This window comes from Lynx rufus, unplaced genomic scaffold (genome assembly GCF_022079265.1).
Source record: "Lynx rufus isolate CCGP_SWC_20201006 ecotype Redwood Valley unplaced genomic scaffold, mLynRuf1.p SCAF_23, whole genome shotgun sequence".
NCBI lineage: Eukaryota > Metazoa > Chordata > Mammalia > Carnivora > Felidae > Lynx > Lynx rufus.
Window position 1 is genome coordinate 18,672,366 of NW_025814838.1, and position 24,157 is coordinate 18,696,522.

General features: G+C 43.6%; 1 protein-coding gene across 4 annotated transcripts in view; it reads right to left on the minus strand.

Annotated features, from left to right (window-relative positions):
- RBFOX1 (RNA binding fox-1 homolog 1) overlaps positions 1 to 24,157 on the minus strand; it is a 348,785-nt gene that overhangs the window by 80,192 nt on the left and 244,436 nt on the right. For 3 of the 4 annotated variants that reach the window (XM_047087515.1, XM_047087514.1, XM_047087516.1), the window contains 2 exons: positions 24,104 to 24,157; positions 2,350 to 2,430 (listed from right to left, as the gene is read on the minus strand). In XM_047087515.1, coding sequence (XP_046943471.1) covers positions 2,350 to 2,430; positions 24,104 to 24,157 — 135 coding nt within the window. The remainder of the gene's footprint in view (positions 1 to 2,349; positions 2,431 to 24,103) is intronic. The other variant, XM_047087517.1, reaches the window with a different exon arrangement.

The window sequence follows — 24,157 nt, forward strand, 5'->3', positions numbered from 1 at the left end:
TTTTCAATAATTAAACGGACCCTTTATATCTGAGATCAACACACCTTTTCTGTAAAGTGCTAGAAAGACAATATGTCAGGCTTCACGGACCATCTCTGTCTCTGTCACACGTTGTCTTATGCTTTTGTTTTGTTTCTATAATCTGTTGAAAAATCTAAGACTCGTTCATAGTTCACAAGCTTTACAAAAACAGGCTGCGGGCTGTGGGTTGGATTTGGCCCCTAGGCTGCAGTTTGCCGACCCCTGCTTCAGATGACATTGTTTCCTCTGTATAATTCCCCCACTTTAAATATGAAGAATTTGTGACATCTTTCCATGTTTGACATTTATGACACACAATTTCCCTAAAGCTGCCTTAGAAGACCTACCAATTCAAACCAGCCAACTTGGAATTCATTTGTTTTGTTCACTTCTGAACAGGGAACTGAAGCGGAAATGTGTATTTCATATGATCACTGAAAGCCATGCTTTCCAATATGGTAGCCATTAGCCCCATGTGGCTAATTAGACTAACATTAATTAAAATTTAATTAAATAAAAAATTCAATGCCTGTGTTCCACGAGTCCACGTACTGGACAGTGCAGATAAGGAACATTTCATCTTAGTTCTATAGGACAATGATGTTACAAAAAACAAAACAAACCAACACTCTGGAATCCAACCACGGTAAGTTTTGAATCACCAACGTTCCTTCTGAAAACATTTATAGAGGAGGTGGGAGATAGGGACAATGGAATGATGATGATATTTAGGGTCCAAGGGAGTCACAAAAGCAGTCAAACGCTGAATAATTTCCCAGGCTCCAAAAACCGATCTACCACATTGTGTCTGTGTGATCCTGGCATCACTCCGTCGTGGTGCCCTCCACTCCTCCGCTGTAAAACAAACATTATAATACCTACCTGGTGCAGACTTCAAGGATGAAACATGGTTCACATGTGAAAATGTGTACTAGAGTCCTAATTCTATGAGATACATGCACACACATTTACACTGCCCAAAGGGGGCAACTTCCATACATTTAGAAATAACCACTTCTTGCCAGTATGTTTAGATTCTTGTATCTCAGGGACACAGAAAGATACCCTGAATTTAATGAGTGCCCACACTGCTATTGAAGATACGAGGCTGGTTGGGAGGAACACAGGCTTCCCCTACAACCTGGTGCCTTCAGAAACTCTCAGGTTTGTCACAGGCATGTTTCTGGCTCCGGGTGACTGCTTCTAACCTGTGCCCCACAGCAAAGAGTTGGGTTTTTGTGAGCCTTCGGGAATTGAGATGCTTGACTGGCACTCTGGGAGGACTCCTCTCTGTCTCATCTTCACATGATCATTGTGTGCCTCTTGCCTCTGCTTTCCACCATCCCTCTTCTCTAACTGGCTTCTAGCAGCCCACCTTCCCCTGTCCCCACACTCACTTTTGAGCACTGATCCCAAAGAGGACCTGTTTGGCAGTTAAGGGGATTTCATCACCCATGAAATACATGAGAAAGTCTCAGCTGTGGCCAGGGGTCTTTTTGAGGAGAAGCAAACCAGCTCGGGTAACCATGATGGAATCCATGAGAACTGTGATTCTTCAACCTGTTCTAGGAACTGGGGTGGGGGTGGGGCATTCTCTACCCTGAGCATCCATCCCAGGCAGAGAAATCCTTGGTTCTTCCACACCAACATTGTGACCTACCTTCCATATTTACTTTTTGGCCTTCTCCCCACTTGATGGCCACATTCATATCTATTAAAGTAGCTTTAATTGCCATTTCCCCCACCCAGTTACATGGGGGAGAACCACATTCTTCTCTCTCCTCCCCCTGCTCAATAGAATCGCACAGCAAAGGGCAGAACAGCCTTGCAAACAAGTCGCTGTTTTCCAGTGAGAAAATGGTGCTGGGGAGTGACATCCAAGCACCTGTTGTTAGGGGAGGGTGTCGCTTGGATGGCCTGCGTATTTTACATACATCCATTATTTTCATGTTAATTTGCAAAGCTGGGATAGAAGGCAGGCAGTGAGCTTTAGACCCCCCCTCCCCCCACCATCATGCGCCTTCCCCCCCCCGCCCCCCCCGGAACGAATGCCCCATGTCCCATCCACTGGACCTGATCCTGACAGGTCTTAACAAAGGATGACTGGGGCATCTGGGAAGTGAGCATTCAGATGTAATGAGTGAAGGAATTAGATGCTAAGGCGACAGGGAACACAGAGACATGCTTATGGGAACCAACTTCACCTTGTGGAGAGCCAAAGGGAGCGTGGAGCAGAGAGGGAGGGGAGGGGAACTTACATGGCAGGGAGGGTGATTGGACTCAGATTTATGTCACAAAACAGGAAGAGAGCCACAACAGTGGGCTTACTTGCGGAAGTATATACAAGTGAACTGGGGGCACTGTACATGGAAGATCCCTCCTGGTTTGCCTGGCACAACAGCACCGTACCTATGAGAGAGAGACAGATGGCATCTGGTTGGGGAACAGGCACACTGCACCTGAGAGTTCACGGCAACGCAAACAAGAAAGGCAGAGACAGGAACACATAGCCACATCCCCGTGCCCATCGTGGGAACACCCACGGAAGCCCCATCTCAGCCAAAGGGACTCGGAAGCCCACCCTCCCCAGCCCTCCAAGAAAACGTCACTCCTTGTCATCTGGGCTTTGCGTAGTGGGGTCTGGCAGGCCCCAGGACCCGCCTTCAGATCAGTGATGGTGGCAGTGTGGCATACTTAGAGGGAGCCTAAGAATTATCAGAGGGAAGTAGACGATAAGCCTGGCTCAGACACCACTTAGCTGTGTGATCTTGGCAAGTTACTGTACCACTCTGTGCCTTGGGATTCCCATCTGGAAAATGGGGTGAATATACCTACCTCCAGGAAGGGTCGTGAATCGTATGGCTAGAGATGCGCCCAACACAGGGGTTGCCACCTAATCATCACTTAGCAAAGGGTCAGCATGTGCAGGGCTTTGTTTGGAGAAAACTTTTCCTCCCCCACACTTTAGACCTTCTGAATTCATTCTTCAGGGGAAGAACAGAAGTGCAGCAGGGAGGCAATGAATGTAACTTTCACCTTCCAAGTGACCCATCTGGGGGCCCACGCTGGGCTTGAGGTGAGACAGTCTTTGGCTTCTGTGGTTTCCCACTTGTTCCCAAAAGCTCTCAGGCTTCCAGTGGGAGAGCTGTCTCACCAAGCCTGCAATTCAGAGCTGACTGTCCTCTGCCTGATTTAATGCAAAGGGCACCGGGCTTCTCCTGGCACAATGGAATTTTACAGCGGGGAAGCACGGTGGAATCTGGAGATATCTCCTCAATCTATGATGTGTTTTGAACATCCACCCACTCTGAGGATGAGCAGGGTCAGGAATCCTCAGGGTATCAAATCCGTTCTCCTGCTGCTGCAAAGCTCACACTCGGAGACTTTGAAAAGGATGAGAGACACGTCTGAGGAACAGTCAGCCCATTACTGACGATGGAAATGGGCTCCTGTGTTTTCTGTTCACTTGCCTGGCTGGGCAAGGGCAGTGCCTCCATTTGGTTTTGGATCCGCTACCTATCGCCACAGCTGGAAGGCTTCCCCCATGAGAAGAAGCCTGCCTTACTGTGAGCTCACCTACATATGCTTGGAGACTTGCCACCCCTTGCTCACGAAGGGGCTGTAGAATCCTAAAGTATCTTTCCCAGGGTCAAAGGAAGTATAGTTAAAACTTGCAGCGTGAGTGGGGGTTTGCCAAGCAGAGAGGGATTGCCATGTGAACCATTAAGAGGCCGCCATCTTTCCTGAAGTGAAAAACGAAACACAGGTCCATGACCTCCACTCCACCATCCTTCAGGTGTGGAGCCAGGATGCACGGATCCCATGAGGAGGGCTGAGAAGACTTCTGCAGAGCCACTTCTACCCTCTGTTCCCTGTGTTTCCCTGTGTTTTGTACATGATTTCCAGGTAAAGCAAAGCTCTATTACAATCCCTTCCCCCTTCACTGGCTCAGCCACATCCATCCATTCTTTGACAAGGAGAAGCAGCCCATGGACCATCTGAAGAAATGTCCCCTGATCCTTCTGACGCTTACCCTGGTATCCTACACTTACAGCCGGAGAAGAGCCCCCCACAAAAGTCTGGGTATGAGTGACTGACCTTCTCCTGGCAGTGAATGTATTCAGAGTCTGGTTGGGCCTGAGTCATGATCAGACTTTGCTGAAGTGATGGTTCTTTCTAGTTTATTAAAAAAAAAAACAAAAAAACAAAAAAAAAAACCAAAAAAACAAAAAAAACTTAACCCAACATATAAGCGGGGACTTCATTCACATGGTCTGATTTCTCCTCAGCAAGTCCTTCTGGTTTGGGCAAGAAACTGGCATAGTATGGCAATTAACAGCAGACAAACCGAACACCAGATCTTTGGGGCATGGGGTCCAAAATCAACCAACAGGATGGGCTACGCACCCGAAGGACATGCCCTGACCCCCGCTCTTCTTTATCAATGAGTACGGAGTTTGACTTTGCAGACGCATCCATCTCTGTGTTCTTGCTTATTGCTAGAACCTTAGATACACAGTAACATCTCTATAGGATACACCCATGGCTGCCACATCAGCACCTTCTAGGGTGGGACCCGTGAGAAATTCCATGGGTCTCTCCTATCCACCTCTGGTTAAAAACCACTTTTCAAAATGAGATCTGAAGTTTCTTGGCGGGCCGTGGTTTCAAAAGAAACATAGCACAGTTGTAGCAAAAATATATCCAGAAGGACATTGCGGTATTGTGCAGTCAAAACCTTAGGGTCAATTTTCAACACTCTCAATGCAATTTACAGAATCCCATTGGGACACAACACAGATTCCCTCTAGAAAGCTAAATCCTGGCAGGGCATAATGAAGCTTTCCTAATGCTCTTATGCTGTAGATTCTGAGAAACTGGATTGAAATAACTTCTTTGGACGTCCTCTTGGTAGTGAAAAAAAAAAAAAACAATTCTTTATGCAATAATTCTGACCTTTGTAAAACAAAACCCATACTGTCACAGGACTTGGTTTTTATTTTACCTAAAAAACATCCTCTAATTTGCAAAGTATTTATTGTATGTTCTCTTAGTAGTCTGTGACCTTTTCTTGAGAGAATGCTTTGAATTAAACAAAAACAAAGAGGCAGAGAAGAACATTGTAACCTCCATGCATTTTGGGGGGTGGGGGGGGTGGGGGGTGGGTCATGTGTGTTGGTTTCAAAAAGTAAGTCAAATAGATAATAAGGTACAATGTGGCAGCATGAAGCGTGTTTACAAGGTCATTCAAGGCACCTTGTGATACAGCTTTCAATGAACCTCTTGCACTGCATTTTCCACCCATGCCCCATCCCCCCAACATAGACCTTTTACCTCCATTTAAGCATGAACTGTCAGCCACCATGGTGACATCCTGTACTTTTCAGACTTCTGTGCCTTTGCTTATAAAGCAATTTTACTCTAACATCCAGGCTTTTGTGGGAGGAGAGGAAGGAGGGCTTTCCTCCTTAGAATTTAAAGATGGCAACTGTGTTCAATTTCTACCACTGGACATCATTCCCTACCTAGGACAGACCGTTCATCAATTTCCACAGTATCCTTTCCTATTCTGGAATCCTCAGAATCGTTCTTAACACAGCTTCTAGGCAGTTGCTACCATTTAATCAGTTGGTGGACGGATGAAACATCCATGCCATTCCTGCTCCGTCTGTTAGGTTCTACCGTATGAAACTGACCTCTTTATGTCATCTAGGGAGGAATTCTGGGAATTTCACGTTTAATTTTATGTAGACCCCACCCCAATTCCAACTGTGTCACTTAAAATCTCCTCTCCTTTTCCCTGTCCCCAGGAGTTAATGGGTCATTCCCCATTCTATACTCCCATCACACTTAGAAAAATCTCCCTAGTCAGTCCTTTGTCACGCTTGTGCTGCAACTTTTCATTTACATATTGGTCTTAGTCACAGGGAGCCTCCCCTGGGTCAGAGCCAAACCATTCTCAACTATTCCCAGCCCGTAGCAAAATACCTGACCTTCAGAAGGATTGATGAGTATGATTAAATTATTATATTTGTAAAGACACTTCTAGATTCTTTGATAAAAATAGTGCTTTGTCCAACCAATCTTTCCTGAGGGAGCCTGCTTTTGCCCCTTGTTTATAGCTGGGGATGTGCGTGCCTAAAGTCCATAAGGAGTGAGTTATAAACCTGTCTGTCTACGGGATTCACTTGTTTCCTCCTCTTCTCTGGTTCCTTTAAGGTTGACTCAGATTAATATGAAATCTAAGCAGCCTCGTTCTGTGCCTGGCAGGAAGGAACTGGCTCCACATGGCAGACCGACACTTTGGAATAATCAGAGCCTTTGACTGTCATACTCAGTGATGCCACCATCATCAGCATCCAAGATTCCAGCATATCTACAGGGCCACTCCGGCAGGATTCGGAACCCTCCAGCTGACAGACAGTGAGCCAAGGTCTGTGTCTCAGGTAGGAAACCCAGCCCTTTCTTCTTACCTGAAGACTCCCACAGCTGTGGGGATCATTCTTGGCCCCTCGAGGGACATGGAGAAGTCTCAGAGGGGTAATTCCTATCACAGACAGGGAAGGGGAAGCATCTAAACTTTCTACTCTGCTGCCAACTCTTAGGTGAGGAAATTGGAGTCAAACCAGCTGGAACAAAGGTGCATTTTCACACCTCTGCCTTTACAGAGGCTGCTTCTTCTCCCCCTTATGGACTCTGCTCCGGCTTCGCCTCCTAGAAACCGGATCTACTTGCCTCTACTTGCCAAGTTCAGTTTCCTTCCTCTGCTTTTCTAGATTGTTGTACTGATCTATCTCATGAGTGTCTGACCATGGATGCTACGAACTCCAAGAGGCCAAGAATCATGTCTCAGTCGTTTTTCAGCCCCATGGATCCTGGGACCTAGGCTTAGAGGCGGGCGGTGGGGAGCGGGGGAACCTGATGAGAGGAACTACAGACTTTCGGACAGGCAGCCATGTTGCACTCCCAAGAAGTACAATTAGAATGGATGAGGGCAAGGTAGAGAAGAGAGGCTGTTTTGAAAGTCTGCCCTTCCATTTTAGCACCAAATAGGCAGAGTTCCAAGTAGCCCAGTGTGAATGACTAGGCCCTTCCTGCATTTTCTGAATTCCACAAAAAGAAAAAAAAAAAAAAAAAAAAGGAAAGAAAGAAGAAAGAAGGAAAAAATCATGTCAGAGAAACTGCTTGTCAAAGAACATGTCAACCTCAACTGCTTAGCAACTTGGAGCGGCTCACTTCTCTAGCTTCGAGGTGCAGATGAGCTAGAATGTTTGGAGAGCTGCTCCTATCTCTACCGAAATAAAAACAAACAAACAAAAAATTAAAGACACAAAGATAACAACAACACTTCATTAATCTTCCAAGAGCCAATGGGGATTGGGGACAACCTACTGTGGAAGGTTCTGAGAGTCTCATGTGCTGTCTGAACCTCCACAAGCATCTCTGTGCTAATCCTGAGTCACTTGAAAACGGAACCCTTTGCTAGGATCCTGCTTTCCAATGTCACTTAGCCTAGTGACTCTGGAAAGAGGGCTAAGAGGAAAGCCCCGCTGGCAAATGGTGAATGAACACAGGAGACCAGTATAGAGCTTCTCTGTCTCTAGAGCTCAGCTAAGGAAAGGTGGCTTGCAAGGATGGTCATTAATTGGGTGGGCACGTATTGACATCTACCGCTTGCCGGACACTGTGTGGGTTCTGGGGCCACACCTACTAAGCCTCATGCATCCTTCAAAAGAACAACACACTGTCTGTTTTCGTACTCATAGGTTCAGGAACAAATACATATACAAGAAAGTGAACAAAGGAATGAGTCTGAATTGACCCCCAAAACCTTAGACACCATGGTTATTTACTTTGCTTCGCTGAGATCAATAAAGTTTAAAAGTAATTTTGGCATAATTTTTATTAAGCATGACCATTTTGACTGGCAAACTGGTTATTCCATATTTTTGTTATATACTGCAGTCATAACTAAAAATGTATTACTATAGTTATAGTAATTACAGCTAAAAACAATACTTTCATTTTCTACACAAAAAAGGAAGCCTTTATTCAATATTTGCCAAAAAAATTTTTACACTGCATTTATTCCTCCCTAATAACAGGTGTCAGGTAGTATTATTCCCTCTTTAGAGACGGGAAAAATGGCACAGAACAAGGATGTCGTTTATGAAAAGACTTATCATCAGTCAGAGGCAAATTCCAGGTGAGAAACAAGCTATCTAGACTTCTAGAACATTACTCATTTTATCAGTGACTCCTTACTTCCATTGTCACAGAAGGAGTTTTTAAGCATTGTCTTAAATTAGAATACAAATAGGAGGGACGCCTGGGTGGCTGGGTTGGTTAAGAGGCTGACTCTTGGTTTCAGCTCAGGTCAAGATCTCATGGTTCGTGAGGTTGAGCCCCGAGCTTCAGCATGGAGCCTGCTTGGGACTCATTCTCTCTCTCTCTCTCTCTCTCTCTCTGCCCCTCCCCCACTCTCTCCCCCCTCTCTGCCCCTCAAAATAAATAAATAAACTTAAAAATATATAAACAGGAAAACATTGGTCCTAATTGAAAAAACTAGCTCTGAGCGGGTGACAAAGAGATAGTTCACTGAAAGAGGAACCCGCAAAGGTCCTTTTCATAGGAGGGGTACTTTAAGAAGGTGACTGGCAGTCATGCCCTGCCCTCAGTCCCCCGCTGGTTCTTATAATCACCTGCGTCATCAAAACCACCTAGGGGATTTTTTAAACACAGAAGACCAGGTCCTACTTCCAGGGTTGCATTTTCAACAGTGTCGCCTGTTGTCAGGGGACCACCCTTGGAGCAACAATGGAGTGCCAGTCCCCCAAACCTCAGTGCTGTGAGTGCTTGCCTTCCTCAAACGGGAGGTTTTCCAAGCCTGGGAGACTTTAGGAATCCCCTGGGAAGAATGTTAAGTCGTGTGCCTTCAAAGGCACCACTCCCAGGGAACGCCACTCGGCTGGTCAGAAATCTGCACTTCTGATCAGCAACCCAGGTGATTCTCCTGCTCCGTGGATGCACTTGGAATAATCCGGGCCTAAGGGCATCTTCCACAGGTGTAGGAATAAAAAGTAAAAATGGCTGAACATATCTGGTCTGAGAACTTGTGTGGGCAAAGAGATAGAGCCTATTTATTTTTTATCTTTGCGTTTTGTATGCTGACAACTTTTGTCTCTGCTTTTTTGGCATTTCGAACAAAGAGTAACAACACCCAGTCCTAACTAATCTGTCAAACTCTTTGGAGGTGGGCTGCTAAAGAAGGTATGCAAAGCCACCAACAGCATAATCCTAGGGAGGCCACACTTGACTTCCCATCCAGATGAAGACATTCTCATTTCTGCCTTACTTTTATGGACTGAAGAGTGTTCCCTCCAAATTCATACAGTTTAGTCCTAACCCCCAGGACCTCAGGACGTGACTGTATTTGGAGATAGGCTCTTTACAGAAGTAATTAGATTAAAATTAAGGTAGACCCTAATCCTGTGTCACCGATGTCCTTATAAGAAGAGTACATTAGGACACAGACCATGTGAGGATTTGGGGAGATGATGGCCATCTACCAGCCAAGGAGAGAGGCCTTGGAAGAAACCAACTCTGAGCACCCGTTGATCTTGAACCTCTTGCCTCTAGAACTGTGAGAAAATAAATTTCTGTTGTTCAAGCCACCCAGTCAGTGGTGCCTTGGCATGGCAACCCCAACACACTAATACACCTGCCTGCCTCATGGGAGCTCTGCCCTGAGGATCAGTGAGGCTCTGTACTACGTGAGGGCCATTCAAGCACCAAACTTAGATGCTAGATATAGAGGTCTGGGAGGGAGCCATGTGGTCCCGGCCCATGGAGGTTATTGCCTCCAATCAACACATTTATCCAAAGTCCCCCTGAGCTGTAGATACCTTTCCCCCCACCTCAGTTATGCATTAAAAAATTGTTTTTAATGCTTATTTACTTAAAAAAATTTTTTTTCAACGTTTATTTATTTTTTTTGGGACAGAGAGAGACAGAGCATGAACGGGGGAGGGGCAGAGACAGAGGGAGACACAGAATCGGAAACAGGCTCCAGGCTCCGAGCCATCAGCCCAGAGCCTGACGCGGGGCTCGAACTCACGGACCGCGAGATCGTGACCTGGCTGAAGTCGGACGCTTAACCGACTGCGCCACCCAGGCGCCCCTTAATGCTTATTTATTTTTGAGAGACAGAGTACAAGCAGGCAAGGGGCAGAGAGAGAGGGAGACACAGAATCCGAAGCAGGCTCCAGGCTCTGAGCTGTCAGCACAGAGCCCAATGAGGGGCCAGAACTCATGAACCTCGACATCTTGACCTGAGCTGAAGTTGGACACTTAACAGACTGAGCTGCTCAGGCGCCCCTTTAGTTATGCATTTTTCAACATAGACCAGCATTCAGCTAATCCATGTAAGAGTATTTTCACAGCTAATACTTAATGCTTTTATACATGCCTGAAAGATGAGCCTCTCTGAAGGGTTATGGCCCAACTTTAAATACTGAGGTATTTGCATTTAGGCACAGATGTTGCAGAAAATGCTGTCTGTATAATTCAGTCTTATAAAGTGAATCATGTTTTAATTGAACCAGGGGACTTCCATAGTTAAAGGAGCCCTGAAGTGAATCTGTATACAGTATAAATAATCTCTCACTCCAATTTATTATACAAGTTTGGATTTTCATAATAATTAAAAAGAAATACATGATCTCTTCTTTTTTTTTTCTTTTCACTTTTCTTTTTGACATAATTTCAGACTGTACCGAAAAAACAAAAACAAAAACGAAAAAAGTTCCAGGAACACTATGAAGATCTCTGCACAACTTCCTCCCTGATTATCTGTGATTAAAAAACTCAACGACTTACTTGAACTGCTCTTATTTTTCTGCCACCAAAATTCCGGCTAAGAGTGGTTTTTACAGAAAATATTCAATTGACGCAATATGATAATAATAAACACATCAGTGGTAGCGATTCCAAAAGTTACTTATCAAATACCCGATAAGTACTAAGCAAACCCACTTGATGCTTGGATTATTATCCCCTACTATGCCTCCTGTAAGACAGGTACTATCATTACATCTATTTAATAGATGAGGATACTGAGACATAGAGAGTTTTGCCCAAGGTCACACAGGTAGAAATCTTATAGTGCTGAATGCAAGTCAAACCAACCAGATTCCTGGACCCGTGGATTTAAGGCTCATCTTCTAAATCAGGTGGGGGCAAACTAGAGCCTTTTGGCCAAATCCAGCCTAGCACTGTTTTTGGATGGACTGTGATCTAAGAATGTTTTTTTTACATTTTTATATGGTTGAAAAGCAATCCATAGTATAGGACAACATTTGGTGACAAAGTGAAAAATCACATAAAATTCAAATTTCAGTATCTATCAAGAAAGTGTTCTTGGAATACAGCCACACTTGTTCCTTTACGTGTTACTTATGACTGTTTTTATCCTGCAAGACAGAGCTGAGAAGTTACAGCAGACACCTTATTGCCCACAAAGGCTAAAATATTCACTCTCCAGACCTTTACAGGAAAGGTTTGCTGACCCCTGTTCTAATGTCCCCTTTCTGTTTGGAAGACACCAAAGGGACTGCATTAGTCCCTCCCTGGCAAGCTGTCACTGACTACTTCAGAGAATATCATTCGATCAGTACTTTCTAAAATTTAACTTTATTTCATTTTTGTTAAAAACAATCAACCCCCCAAATTTAAAGACATATTCTTTGAATGCTCGCCAAAATTTTCTTTCTGATTCATTGCTGTTCACGACAATAAAACAACAAGAAAAAAATTGTCCTGTAAGATATTTGTGGAAGGCCAGCAAGGTAACCATAATGAAAACAATGGAAACACTTTTCTCTCCTAAGGTATTTGGCCTTCAGGGTTATGGCCCTTAGTATTTAGGTCAGGGCAACTTTAGATAGAGCCTTGCTTCTAACATTCTAAGGGGTGCTGAATCACCTGGGGACGATTTTACAATGCATATTCTCATCTGCAGTGGGTCATGAGAATCTGCATTTCTAATCAGCTCCCAGGGGATGCCCTAGGCTGCTAACAATAGTAAAATGCTTAAGCGAAGTCAAGTACAGCTACACTTAATGATGCCACTGAGTTTCAGGTATTGAACCAGGTATGCCGTGCACACACTATGATTTTTTAAAAATTTTTCTTATCAAACCCACACGGAAAGTAAGGCCCAGAGAGAGAAAAATAGGAGACCAAACAAATCTGAGCCAGCTTGGTGCGACTCCAGAGCTCAGACTCACTAACGAAGCTCCATCTGCTTATTAATGGTGATCCTAGGTCTTAAGGTGTTGAAACATCCTCTCCAACAGTGGGGTGATAAATCTACCCCATTTGCACTAAAGCCACATCAAACAGTTCCACAGTTGCCTTCTGGCTGGAAACACCTGACTCTTCCAGGCTAAAAATGTTTGCTAGAACCTCATGATCACATTTAAGAATCTGTGATAGGGTTTTAAATCCAACCAAGGAAGCCTCTGGGCAGGATGTATCTTCTATAGATAAGAAAATCCCACTTGCAAGATCTCAGTAAGACAGGGAGGAAAGAAACACAGAGGGCGGAGAAAGGGTGAACTCTCAAGGTCTCACAGTGCAGCTGAAAAAGCATGAGCTTTGAGAGTTTTAACGCTTAGTTTTGTGTTCTGGCCTCACTAAGTGTAAGTTTCTTTGATCTTCTGCAAGTCCCTTAACATCCCAGACTTGGTTTTCACATCTGTAAAATAGGGACAAAAAAACCCTACTTCACTGAGAATTGAAAGGATCAGATCTGCTACACGGAAGGATTTGACAAATCGTGGATAGTAAGTGGCCCCAGTAATAAGAATTATTACTGAATAATATATATAAAAGAACATACAGTATTATTATATTACTATGACTTTGAATCCCCAAATACAGCACTTTGGGACTACTTTTGTCCCACTGTTCCTTGAAGAATGGGGAAGCACGTTGACGGCTGCTGAACTGTGCGGTGTGGCCTCAGAATGCTACACATAACAATGAACGGAGAGCATTTTAAGGTTGGGAATTAATTGCCAACATTTACACTGGGGAAATTTCATGTCACAAGACAGGTGTCTGGCTTCTTTTGAGGAATCAGGAGATGGGGCTGCATGGGTGTGGGCCCCAAATCGCCTTGTGGCGGGGCCTCAAAGGGGGATGGGGAGAGGACACTCCTCCCTGGAACTGAGATGTGAGACCCCTTCAACTACATTCATCTTGCATCTCGTAAAGACATTTTAGCTTGTAATCTATTATGAAGGAAACAAATGAGAAATTGCACTTCAGCTAACATGTGTGGAGTTTACAAGTCTCTGCAAATCACCCAGACTGCCTTTCTCTCTCTCCCTCTCTCTTTCTCTCTTCCTCTCTCCCTGTTTCACTCTTTCTCTCTTCTTCCTAGGGATAAGAACCTCTGAGATGCTGCAGAAGCCCCAAACCCCCCTAGATGGCTTTCCCTTGGGACCCCTCTTCTATTTCACTTGCTAGTACAGAGCTGTATTTTAGGGGGAACCGAAGTATTTGTGGAATGGGGGTAGAGATTCATCCAGAGTCCCCTTCCCATCCCAGTTTAGGTTTAAACTCCTGACCCCACTCTTTTGGTAAGAGCAGAAAATGTACTTCCACTTTGAATCTCCCAAAGAAAAATCAGATACATTTGTTTAAACAAGCTTCCCACACCGCAAACACACACACGCACACCCGTGGGCTGAAAGCAAATAGAATATTTCAGCTGGTGAAAACGGTTTTCAAAAATGACAAAATTAATTCAGAAGGTCTTTACAATATCATATGTCTATCAAACAAACACTAGAAACACACAAATAGACTCATCTTTTTTTTCCCCCAGAGGAAATATCAGTGATATTGGGGTGTTCCTGTTTTTAAAACGACACTGGGTTTAATATAATGGTAAGCGTACATCGATTAACCTCTGCGTTGGGTTTAAATGTAAAACCCATTAACTAATTTAATCTCCTCCAAAAAATAAAAAAATAAATAAAAAAAAAACAGCCTTTGGCATTATTCTCTGAATAATCCTTGTTCAGTCTCCGTAATGGTATACTGTTTAATGAAAAACTCATTAGATTGTAGCATACGGCATAATTAATTCTGCCTGATTCTTTTGGTGTGAACAGCTAATGCAGATGCTGGGTTCCATTTTCCATTGGCTTTATTAATTTTTCATAAACCAATATTTCGACTGTAATGGGTTGTAACAGGTCCACAGAAGTTCTAGAAATGCATTGACTGTCACCCACATAGTTAATTTAAGTAGGATTTTGCTATTTGTGTTGTTGGTTCTTCAACACTACATTTTTAAAAGACGGCTTCATTTGATGCTTAGAGAATGATTATCTACATATAATTAACATATAGGGTATTAAACAATATTTGGCCAATTCGTCTTTATTTATATACAACTTAATTGGTCAGGCTAATAACACTGAACTATAAATTTTGACAAGAATGCGAAAAGTGGGAAGCACCAAAACTACGTGATTTATAATCGAATGGCAACACAAGTTAAAACATTAAAAAAAGAAAAATGAAATCGTGTCATTTTTAAAGTCTGCAGATTTGCTTTTCTAGGAAGAGATCGGGACAAAGCCAGAAAACAAGTTTCATAATAGCCTCCGTGTCAGGCACTGGCTTAGTAATCCTGGGGTCTGTCTGGAGCCTGATCTCTACAACGGCTGAGACGTTGCTGATTCGGTTTAACCTCTTTCAGCCTTTTAGGGCTTGGTTCACATATTTGTAAGAGTCCTCATGATAAGACTATTATTTGTTTCAAGTACAGATAGGAGTGCTAATTCATCGCTGGGTGGTCTTGCTCGTTTTATTCTATGTTTTAATTATCAGAGTTTTCAATGGTTGCCTGTCACTCAAACGACAGATTCCAGAATCCACATTCCTTTTATATAGTATTGTCAGGGCTTTTGCAACTTTTCTCTAGAAGGTACCCTCTGATCTCAACAGATCAGTACTTCTCAGCTTTGGGGGGGAACCTGATTTTGCCACAGAAATCTCTATATCCAGTGCAGATCAAGCACCTGTATTTTTTTTTTTTTTTAATACTTCTCAATGGATTCTGCAGATAAAGGTTGAGAAACCCTTCTGGGTTCTACCAAACTCCTTCTAACTCACCCACCACAAAGATCTTTCTTCATTTTCTTCCCAGGAGAACTCTTCCTTATCCTTCAAAACCCAATTAATACCCCCTCTCTAGCTCCTAATGCAGAGAGGGTTGTTCTTTTTTTAGCATTCTGGTGGGCAGGCATCATCATTTATTATACATTAAGTTTATCTTTCTGCCACTCTCAATGCTCTAAGGAACTTCAGAGGGATGAGGGGCTCCCGCAGTGCTTACCACACTACCTGGCATTTCACAGGCCTTCAGCACTGCGATTCTGCCCGCCCACACAGCTGCACATATTCACTGACTGGCCCTTTATCGAAGACATTTGCAGACTCCTGCTCTAAGTGAAAAGCCACACATTTTTTTTTCCCTCTTTCATAACTAAATCCAGCTTGATCTTTTCTCCTAGAACCAACACACGCAGTGGTTAAGTCTCATCTTATACCTTCCTTCCTCCTGACCACTACATTCATGACCTTCTATATATATATGAGCTCTGTATTCTGAGTTTGCAACCAGCTTCTCCTTCTTCTCCCCCACCCACTCTCTCTCCTCCTTCTTCTTTTTCCTCCCCCCTCTCCCCTACTCTTTCTTCTTCTCCTTCTCTACCTCCTCGACCCCACCCCTCCCCCTCTTCCTTCTGTTGTGTAGGAAAGGGGTAACTCCACAGGTCTGGGCTGCTTAAACCCTGCACATTCCCCCCAGGATGCTTGCCTTCAGGACTGGCCCTTGGACACCTCCTGGTAGATGAGTTGTAAACCCTTGGAATATTCTACCTGATAAAACTGTTTTGGGGTGCCTGAGGCCTTGGGCCACACAGTACCAGTTTGATAAGATAGTTTCTGGTAGCAATGTGATTTATGGTGAATACTTCCTTTTGCTCTTTGGGCTGTGGTTCGAATAGTTGAGGTCAGTCATACGGGGGCTCCACATCTATGGGGCTGCCTCCCAGGAAGCAGATTGACATCCAGCTGATGACACTTTGTGTTTGCCATCAGGCACCACTGCAGGGAAAGTTAAGCACATTGCGTACTTCCACTGGAAGGGTGCACCCAGAGGCTTTCGCCTGGTTTCTTCTGGATTCTAACTCGTTTGCTTTTCTCCTTTGCTAATTTCTTAAAAAAAAAAGTTTATGTTTATTCATTTTTGAGAGTGAGAGAGAAAGCGAACATGAGCAGGGGAGGGCCAGAGAGAGAGGGAGACAGAGAATCTGAAGCAGGCTCCAGGCTCTGAGCTGTCAGCACAGAGCCCAATGTGGGGCTCGAACCCACAAACCGCGAGATCATGACCTGAGCTGAAGTCGGATGCTTAACCGACTGAGCCATCCAGGTGCCACTTCCTTTGCTGACTTTTAATCTGTACCCTTTTGTAATAAATCAGAACTGTGACTAAAAGAGCCTTGCTGAGTCGCTAAGAGCACATCTAAGCAAACACAGAGCCTGCGGATGGTCTCATGGACCCCTGACACAGTTCTGCAGCATACAATCAAGCTTTATGCTTTTTCCGTTCTGGAGTCAAAAATCACAAAGTAATGCCCAGAAGAGGAAACATTTGAACGAAGGTCTCTTTTTGATTGCCACTGATGACTACAGATGCTTATCCATCTTTCACAGGAGCTACTGGTAGGGCTTGAGAAAGATATTTGGTGCATATGTGACATTTCTACTAATCTGCTTCTGTCAGGACAGCGGTTCCCGACCTCCAATATCAGCATTTTACACCAGATCATTCTTTGTGGTGGGGGCTGTCTTGTGCATGGTGGGATGTTATGCGGCATCCTTGGCCTCCACCCCCTAGATGCCAGTAGCCAACACCCCGTGCCCTCCCCCCCTCAAGATGTGACAATGAAAAAATGTCTCCTGGAATTTCCCAGTTCCTCTGGGGGGGGGGAGATGGCAAAATTATTGCCAGTTAACAATCATTAACCCAAGATACTAGATTAACTAAAGCATATGTGGGAGGTAATGTGTAATAAAATGGGATGGGCTTTGGAATCACTGAGATTTGGCTTTGGACTGAGCTCTTTAAGTTTTGAAGTCAACAGCCTTGTACAACATAATGTTACTAGATATCTCATTTATCTGCAGAATGAAGGAAATGACACTTGTCCTCCAAAGTTGTAATCTCTGTAAACATATGTGGAGATCCCAACGTGGAGTCTGGCGTGCAGCAAATAATATTACATGCACAGATACTTGTATTCGTTTTCAGTACGTTCTATGACCTCCAGGATAGAAGACACGGCAGGCATATCCCAGTCTAGTCCTACTGAGTAAGCTGAACAAGGTAATGGAAAGTGTGGGCTCTGAGGTCAGAAAAAAAGACCTTTATATAAGAAACCTATTTCTTTTACATACTAGTTCTGTGACATAAGGAATGAGATAAACTCTTCAGTAAGCCCTGGTTTCAAAATTTCCATACTGAAGAGAATGCTATCACATTTTTATGAGGATTCAAGGAGAGGCAAGGTGTTCTGCACGGTGCCTGGCTCGGGTCAGGGCCCAGAGTGGCTTATTTATTGTTGCTGATGTTTTGGGTTGCTCCCTTTGAAATCAATCCAGAGCCAGAAAGGCAAACCTCGTCTTCCTCCCACGGTGCCGACTCAGGGCTTCTCCTTTAAGAGTCCTGTCACTTCCTGCTTGGGGGAGGCCTCCTTGGTAGACTTTCCGTACAACAGAATGAGAACTAATTTTATCGGGGCAGTGTAGTTCTGAGCACATAATCCAGTTCTGATCCTATTTGAAGATCAAAATTCCCCAAAGATTCCATCCAAGCTGAGCTGCATTCATTCCTTCCGTGGGGCAGGGAAGGAAGGACACCGGTAAAAACTATGGCCAAATGTGGGCAGGGATGGAGTGCAATCTGATAAGACAGATGGGGAAAGGGGAAGAGAGAAGGCAAGTGAATTGCAACCAAAAGGGGAGGCGGAGGTAAACAGATGTACGAGATAAAGTCTTTGAAGTGGAACATTTCTAGGCTGAAAATCCTTTGCTTGGGGACTTCAATCTGGACTCTTCTGTTTCAGTTCACTGAAGTGCACTGCATTTGAATCTGGCAGATGTGTGAATTATACAAAACACTGCAGAGCCAAAGGTCATTGCTCTGAGTCTGGTCGAGGCTGGTCCTTTGGGTGGATGTGGGCATCGTTAGAGCCACTGGGGATGCTTGAATGTTAGCTGCTTTCAGGGGCTCCGAGTGGTAGCAGACACCTTTCAGACCCACATCACGTTCTTTCAGGATGCTAAGGTAGTCACCCCAAACGCATATGCTGTACCCGGGATTTGGGCACATCATTCCAAGCCCAACCCAAGTCTGGGATGGTGGCCAATAAAAGGAAAGCAGCCTGTGTCAGGAACCCCAGGTATCACAGGTTCTGACAGCCTTACTTTTTTTCAGATGCTATTGTACCCAAATTGCAGGAGGGGAATTGGAAAGAAGTCCATCCAAAAGCGCGGCTAAAGGTCATCCTCTCTATGACCCCTTATGGGGGGAGCCACCAGGGGGGAGACCTACATCTACCTTCTTTTGACTCAATTCTTATATGTGAATCATGGTTCACAGTGGCCAAAAGCCCATAGAAAACCAATACCTTTGTACGGGTAATCCAAGGTCAAATACAGCTGCCCTTTCGAGATAAGCAATCACAGAGTGCTACATCCAACCTCTTCATTTTTAAACTTCATATTGAGATCCCAATTCACTTTCCCATCATCTAGCCTGATATCAAGGCATGTGGTCTGTGGGCAGGTTTTTACCGATGTGGACACAAACAATCTAGGGAACTTCGGTGATCACACTAATCTCCTATATTTTGATTTTACTTTACAGTCTATAAAATTCTTTTCCACTCATTATCTTATCTGATCCTCCCTATCACCCCAGGATAACCCAGTTTCAAGACCTGACCACCTTTAAAATGTGACTTTGCAGCCAAGCCTGCTTCTTTTAGTACTTCCCCCCCAGTCTTGAAACCAGAAACGTTTATTTTTAGGAGGAATGTCCAATTAAGGATCGCTTCCTACTCCCCCTTGCAAAAAAACCCAAAACTGCTAATAATAATGGTATTCCCAGAAGAGAGTTCACCACCATCTTCAAGGTTTCTAAGTTGATTCGCCCTGTATCTCTCTACTTTGTTGTCTTTGGGACCTAACCTGCATCTCAGGTTTGCATTGCATTGGTAAGTCTTTTCCTTTCCCTATTGACTCGTGGAGTAATTTAACTCAATTCCAATTTTCCTTTGCAGGCGGGGTGTACAAACTCACATCCACGGAAGTGAGTTATGTGTGTTCAAGTGGTGCATCTTATGAATCTTGTTAAGCTTTGCCGCCTTATAGCCCCACTGATGGAATATTTAATCACAGAAATGAGTTGGCAGATATGATATACGGTGTGAGTGAGCTTCTCTGCCGTCTTACCGGCAATTGAGAAACGGACGAATTTGCCATTTGTCAGTACTGTGTCGACAACTGTGTATAACCTTCTGTTATTTATTTTTACTTTGTTTTACTTATGTATGAAGATTAAAGGTGCGTGCTTTCAATCAACAGTTTCATTGGCCAGATATCATGATTCTCCGTAAAAGGCACCACTGTTTTTTTTTTTAATCTTTTTATTAGATAGTAACGGAATGGCTCACAATGAAGGGGGAACCCCTTTTGATGCCTCCTCATTGAGATGATTAGAAACACTATTTCTAATTATATTAAGTAACTTGAAGCATGCTACTGGGAACGCCTAATTTGCAGGTAGTGTACTTTGATTTAATGCCTTCAATTTTTTTATAAGTCTAAAATGGAATGGTCTTAGATGCTGGCTAAAGTCTTTGAGATCTACCTGGACATTTTTTTTTAATTGACTTATCAATGATTTATCTTGAGAATAAGCCCCAAGGAGCCCAAGGATGATTAGACGTAAGCAAAATAATCAATGCCTTGCAGCTTTGTAGGAAAACATCCACTTGTCTTTGGAGGAGATTCATAGGATATGCCTATTTATGCATACCTGCTTCTGAAGACTAGTTTCGGATTGAGCGTTCTTCCAGGTAGGACTTGGTAAGAGTTCAGAAAAACACCCGAAATGAAAGGCCTTTCACAACGTCTTTCTAAATGCTTCCCCTGCTATGTATGTGTGAGGGAGAGTGTGCGTCATAATTTATCAAAGCAAATTAATACTGTTCAGCTGGTAATTAAAGATCCTCATTAAGAGGTGCTTCTGCCCTCTCCACCCCAACCCTGCGTTAGCAATAAAAATGCACTCAGGGCGTCAAGAGGTTATATACGAAAATCAATAACCTGCCATTTTATAATTAAAGAGAAAATAAATGTTAGGGAAAAGTCCACTAAATTAGGAAAATTACCTTTAGGAGAGATTGAAAATATTGATTTTAATTTACAAAATATGTGAACTTTTCATGCCCCGTACCGAGAGACAATTGGAGGCTGGGTTGTTAATTCTGCATAAGCTTTAGAAAATCGATAATTATACTATGGGAATATCATGATATTTGTCATTAACACAAAATCTTATATAGAAAAGTGCCTAATAAGCCTGGCTTTCTATCTCAGGCAGATACAGGGTTGGCTTGCTAAATATCCACAGCGAATCAATGACAAGGTCTTCATTTCGGCTTTGAGGCACGCTGGAAATTGCAAGAGAAATCCAGGCTGTGTTTATAGTTGGGGGAATTCACAAAGGCCCCTAAATCCTTAGCCATGGATATTCAAGTGGATGACCTTAGTAAGTATACCTGCATAGGGAAATGAATACATGCCACATCCGCATTTGCATCTATGCATTAAGGTGCCCGTAACTTTTGACGTAAGCTAGCTAGATTCTCAGTGTTTATGGGTCTTCAAATATTTCAAAGGACTTGTTCTGGAGTGTTGGATTTGCAGCAACATTTCCCCACATTTCTGAATATCATGAACTCTGTTGACCTCCATATACAGATAATATAGGCAGAAAGAGAAAGTTTCTGATTATTAAGGATACCCCGGGTAGTAGCAACACTAACATGCATATACAGATTTCTCAAGTGACACTTACTCTTGCCCCCCCCTTTTTTTTAGATTTAAGTTTATTGGAGCATCTCGTAGAAATAATTATTTGGGTGCGTGGACTCCTTAAAACTGCCCCTGACAGAACCAGTTAACTTATCTGAATGTGGAGGATATGGTGGCCGTGGCTGTTGGAACAATCCAACATTATTATTTCACTCCTCTTCTTTAACTGGACTGGTTTGGACATAGAGCTGTAGTTGCCTGATCTACCACCACAGGCCACACTCAAGAAGAAGTATGACTTCTAGTATTCACACAAAAAAATAAAGAAGCCATATTAACCCGGTTGTAAAGAACCCAGGCTCTTGGTTTTACAGTCTAGCTAGCTTCTTACCCACTTGAAATCTTAGCCCTTTAGTGCTAAGGTAGTCTACGTACTTTTTTTTTTTTTAAGTTTATTTATTTATTTTTAGAGAGAGAGAGAAAGGGAGAGAACAAGCGGGAGAGGTGCGGGGAGAGAGAGGGAGAGACAGAATCCGAAGCAGGCTTTGCACCACCAGCAGAGATCCGGATGTGGGGCTCGAACTCACAAACTGTGAGATCATGACCTGAGCTGAGATCAAGAGTCAGACACTTAACCAACCACGCCACCCAGGTGCCCTCATACTCTATGTACTTTAGTTTTCTCACTTGGAAACCGCCGTGAGGATTTAAATACATTAATTAAGGTAAAGTGCTTGGAACAGTGCCTGACCACAGATAATATTCAAGTAAATATTAATCTTTATTGTAACTTGTTCGTAGCCACTACTCCCATGATGTAACTTCCGCAGCGGGGCTCAGGGCTGATCTGAATGGCTGTTATAACCTTCTAAAAGTCATGCAGGTTAATTTATTCTTGTATATACAAGTCAGTGTGAATGGATTCTTCTGTCCTAACGTCCTCTTCAATACCCACAGATATGCAGTGAGGTTTCAAATCCCTTCTAAAGGAGAGGTTTGGTGTTATTTTGGTTGCTTAGGTCAGATGACCAGAAACTACACTGCATGGGACCAGAAACATGGACTTCTTCTCCTTATCCCAAGTCACACATTTATACCCTATCTCATCAGATGACTTCTTGCTTCTTGTTCTGGACTCATTATTCTGGGGAGAATAATGCCCTTACGGCAGAGAGGGGAACGTTCATTTATTTGCTTTCATTTGCCCAATGTTTATGTATTGCTTGCTATGCACCACTCTTCACATATTAACCCATTTAATTCTAATAAACACCTGTGAGTTTGTTACTATTATCATCTTCCGCTTAACAGATGAAGACAGGCACAGAGAGGTTAAGGAACTTGCCTAGAGTCACACAGCTGGCCAGGATTCAAACCTGGGCTGAGTACAGTGTTCACATTCCCCACTTTGCTAAATGTCCTCTCAGTGGATGAGTTCCACCATACAATCATGGAAAGACTTACAGCTAAGTTTTTGCTCCCCCAATAAGAGTCAGCACAGCTACTTTACAGGGCATAGAGCTGCTGGACTTCACCCAGGCTTGGGGTAGAAACCACATGTGAGGAACAAACATTGCCTGTCCAAAATCCAGAACTCACCTATCATCTTGGGTTTTCCCAGATTTACCATTTTTTTCTTTGTCAAGTTGATTACGCTGCTGGATAGCTATCCGAATATCCCATATTCCCCTGTCATGCACTAGGGTTGATTCAGGATCAGAAAAATGACAGAAGGCATCCCGGAAGAAACCAAGCAAGGGGTAGGACTTACTTACCATCAAGAGGTCACTAAGTGAGTGGATCTAGACCAATGGGTCATTTATTTCTCCTTATTAAAGAGCAAGGGCCCCATCAAAGAAAGGGTTCTTTTCCATACCCGCGTGGAAACTACTAAAATTCTAAGGTGTTAAACGCAACCTTGTTTTTTATTATTTTTTAAAATGTTTTTATTTATTTTTGAGACAGAGAGAGACAGAGCATGAGCAGGGGAGGAGAAGAGAGAGAGGGAGACACAGAATCCGAAGCAGGCTCCAGGCTCTGAGCTGTCAGCACAGAGTCCGACGCGGGCCTCGAACTCACAGTGTGAGATCATGACCTGAGCCAAAGTCGGATGCTCAACCAACTGAGCCACCCAGGCACCCCAAATGCAACCTTGTTAATGGACAACACGATAACAGGCAGAAGTAACAGGCCAAGCAGAACCAGTCTCAGCCACTGCTTCTTCTGGGTCATTCTCTCTCAAAATGTGATGACCAAGTTTTCTACACAGATTTCCCGATCAACCGCTAGCTGGAGGGTAGCAGGGAAGGGCCAAGGGGAGAGACTTCCCTCGGAAGGGCAGGGCAGAGAGGAATATGGAATTGCTAAGGAAATGTGATGCATGGAGAAAGAAAGACCACTTCGTTTTTTTCTCGTTTTCTAAATAATCCTTCTCTTGGCAATTTCAACTCACTGCCACATTATTGGAATAAGTGAGCCAACTCAGCTTCGCTGGGAAAAAAACATGCGACCCCAGAAGGAAACGTATGGCGAAAAACACATGGAGGGATACTCAATAAAAGTGGGCAAGAACAGCTCCACATTCGTTCAACATACCCTTGAACAAAGCCTCGATGCTTTTTTGAGGCAAAATCAATGGAAAACATCATAAGGAGCAGGGGCTCCACGCATACCTCACAGTGTAACACATATACGTGATGCCCCTTCATTTTTTAAAGGGTTTTAAACACTTTTGGTTTTGCTTTAGGAAAAAAAAAAAACAACAACAGTCCCTCAGAACTTCTGAGGAGAGGGATTTTACTTGGTTCAGATTATTTCATGAAACCTATTCTCTAGTAGCAGGCAAAACACATCGAGAACAGACGAAGAAGAAGTCATGCACAGAGGAAATTTTTACCTGCATAGAATTCGGGGCTGTAGACCGCACCCACAACTGGATTCAATTTCCAGC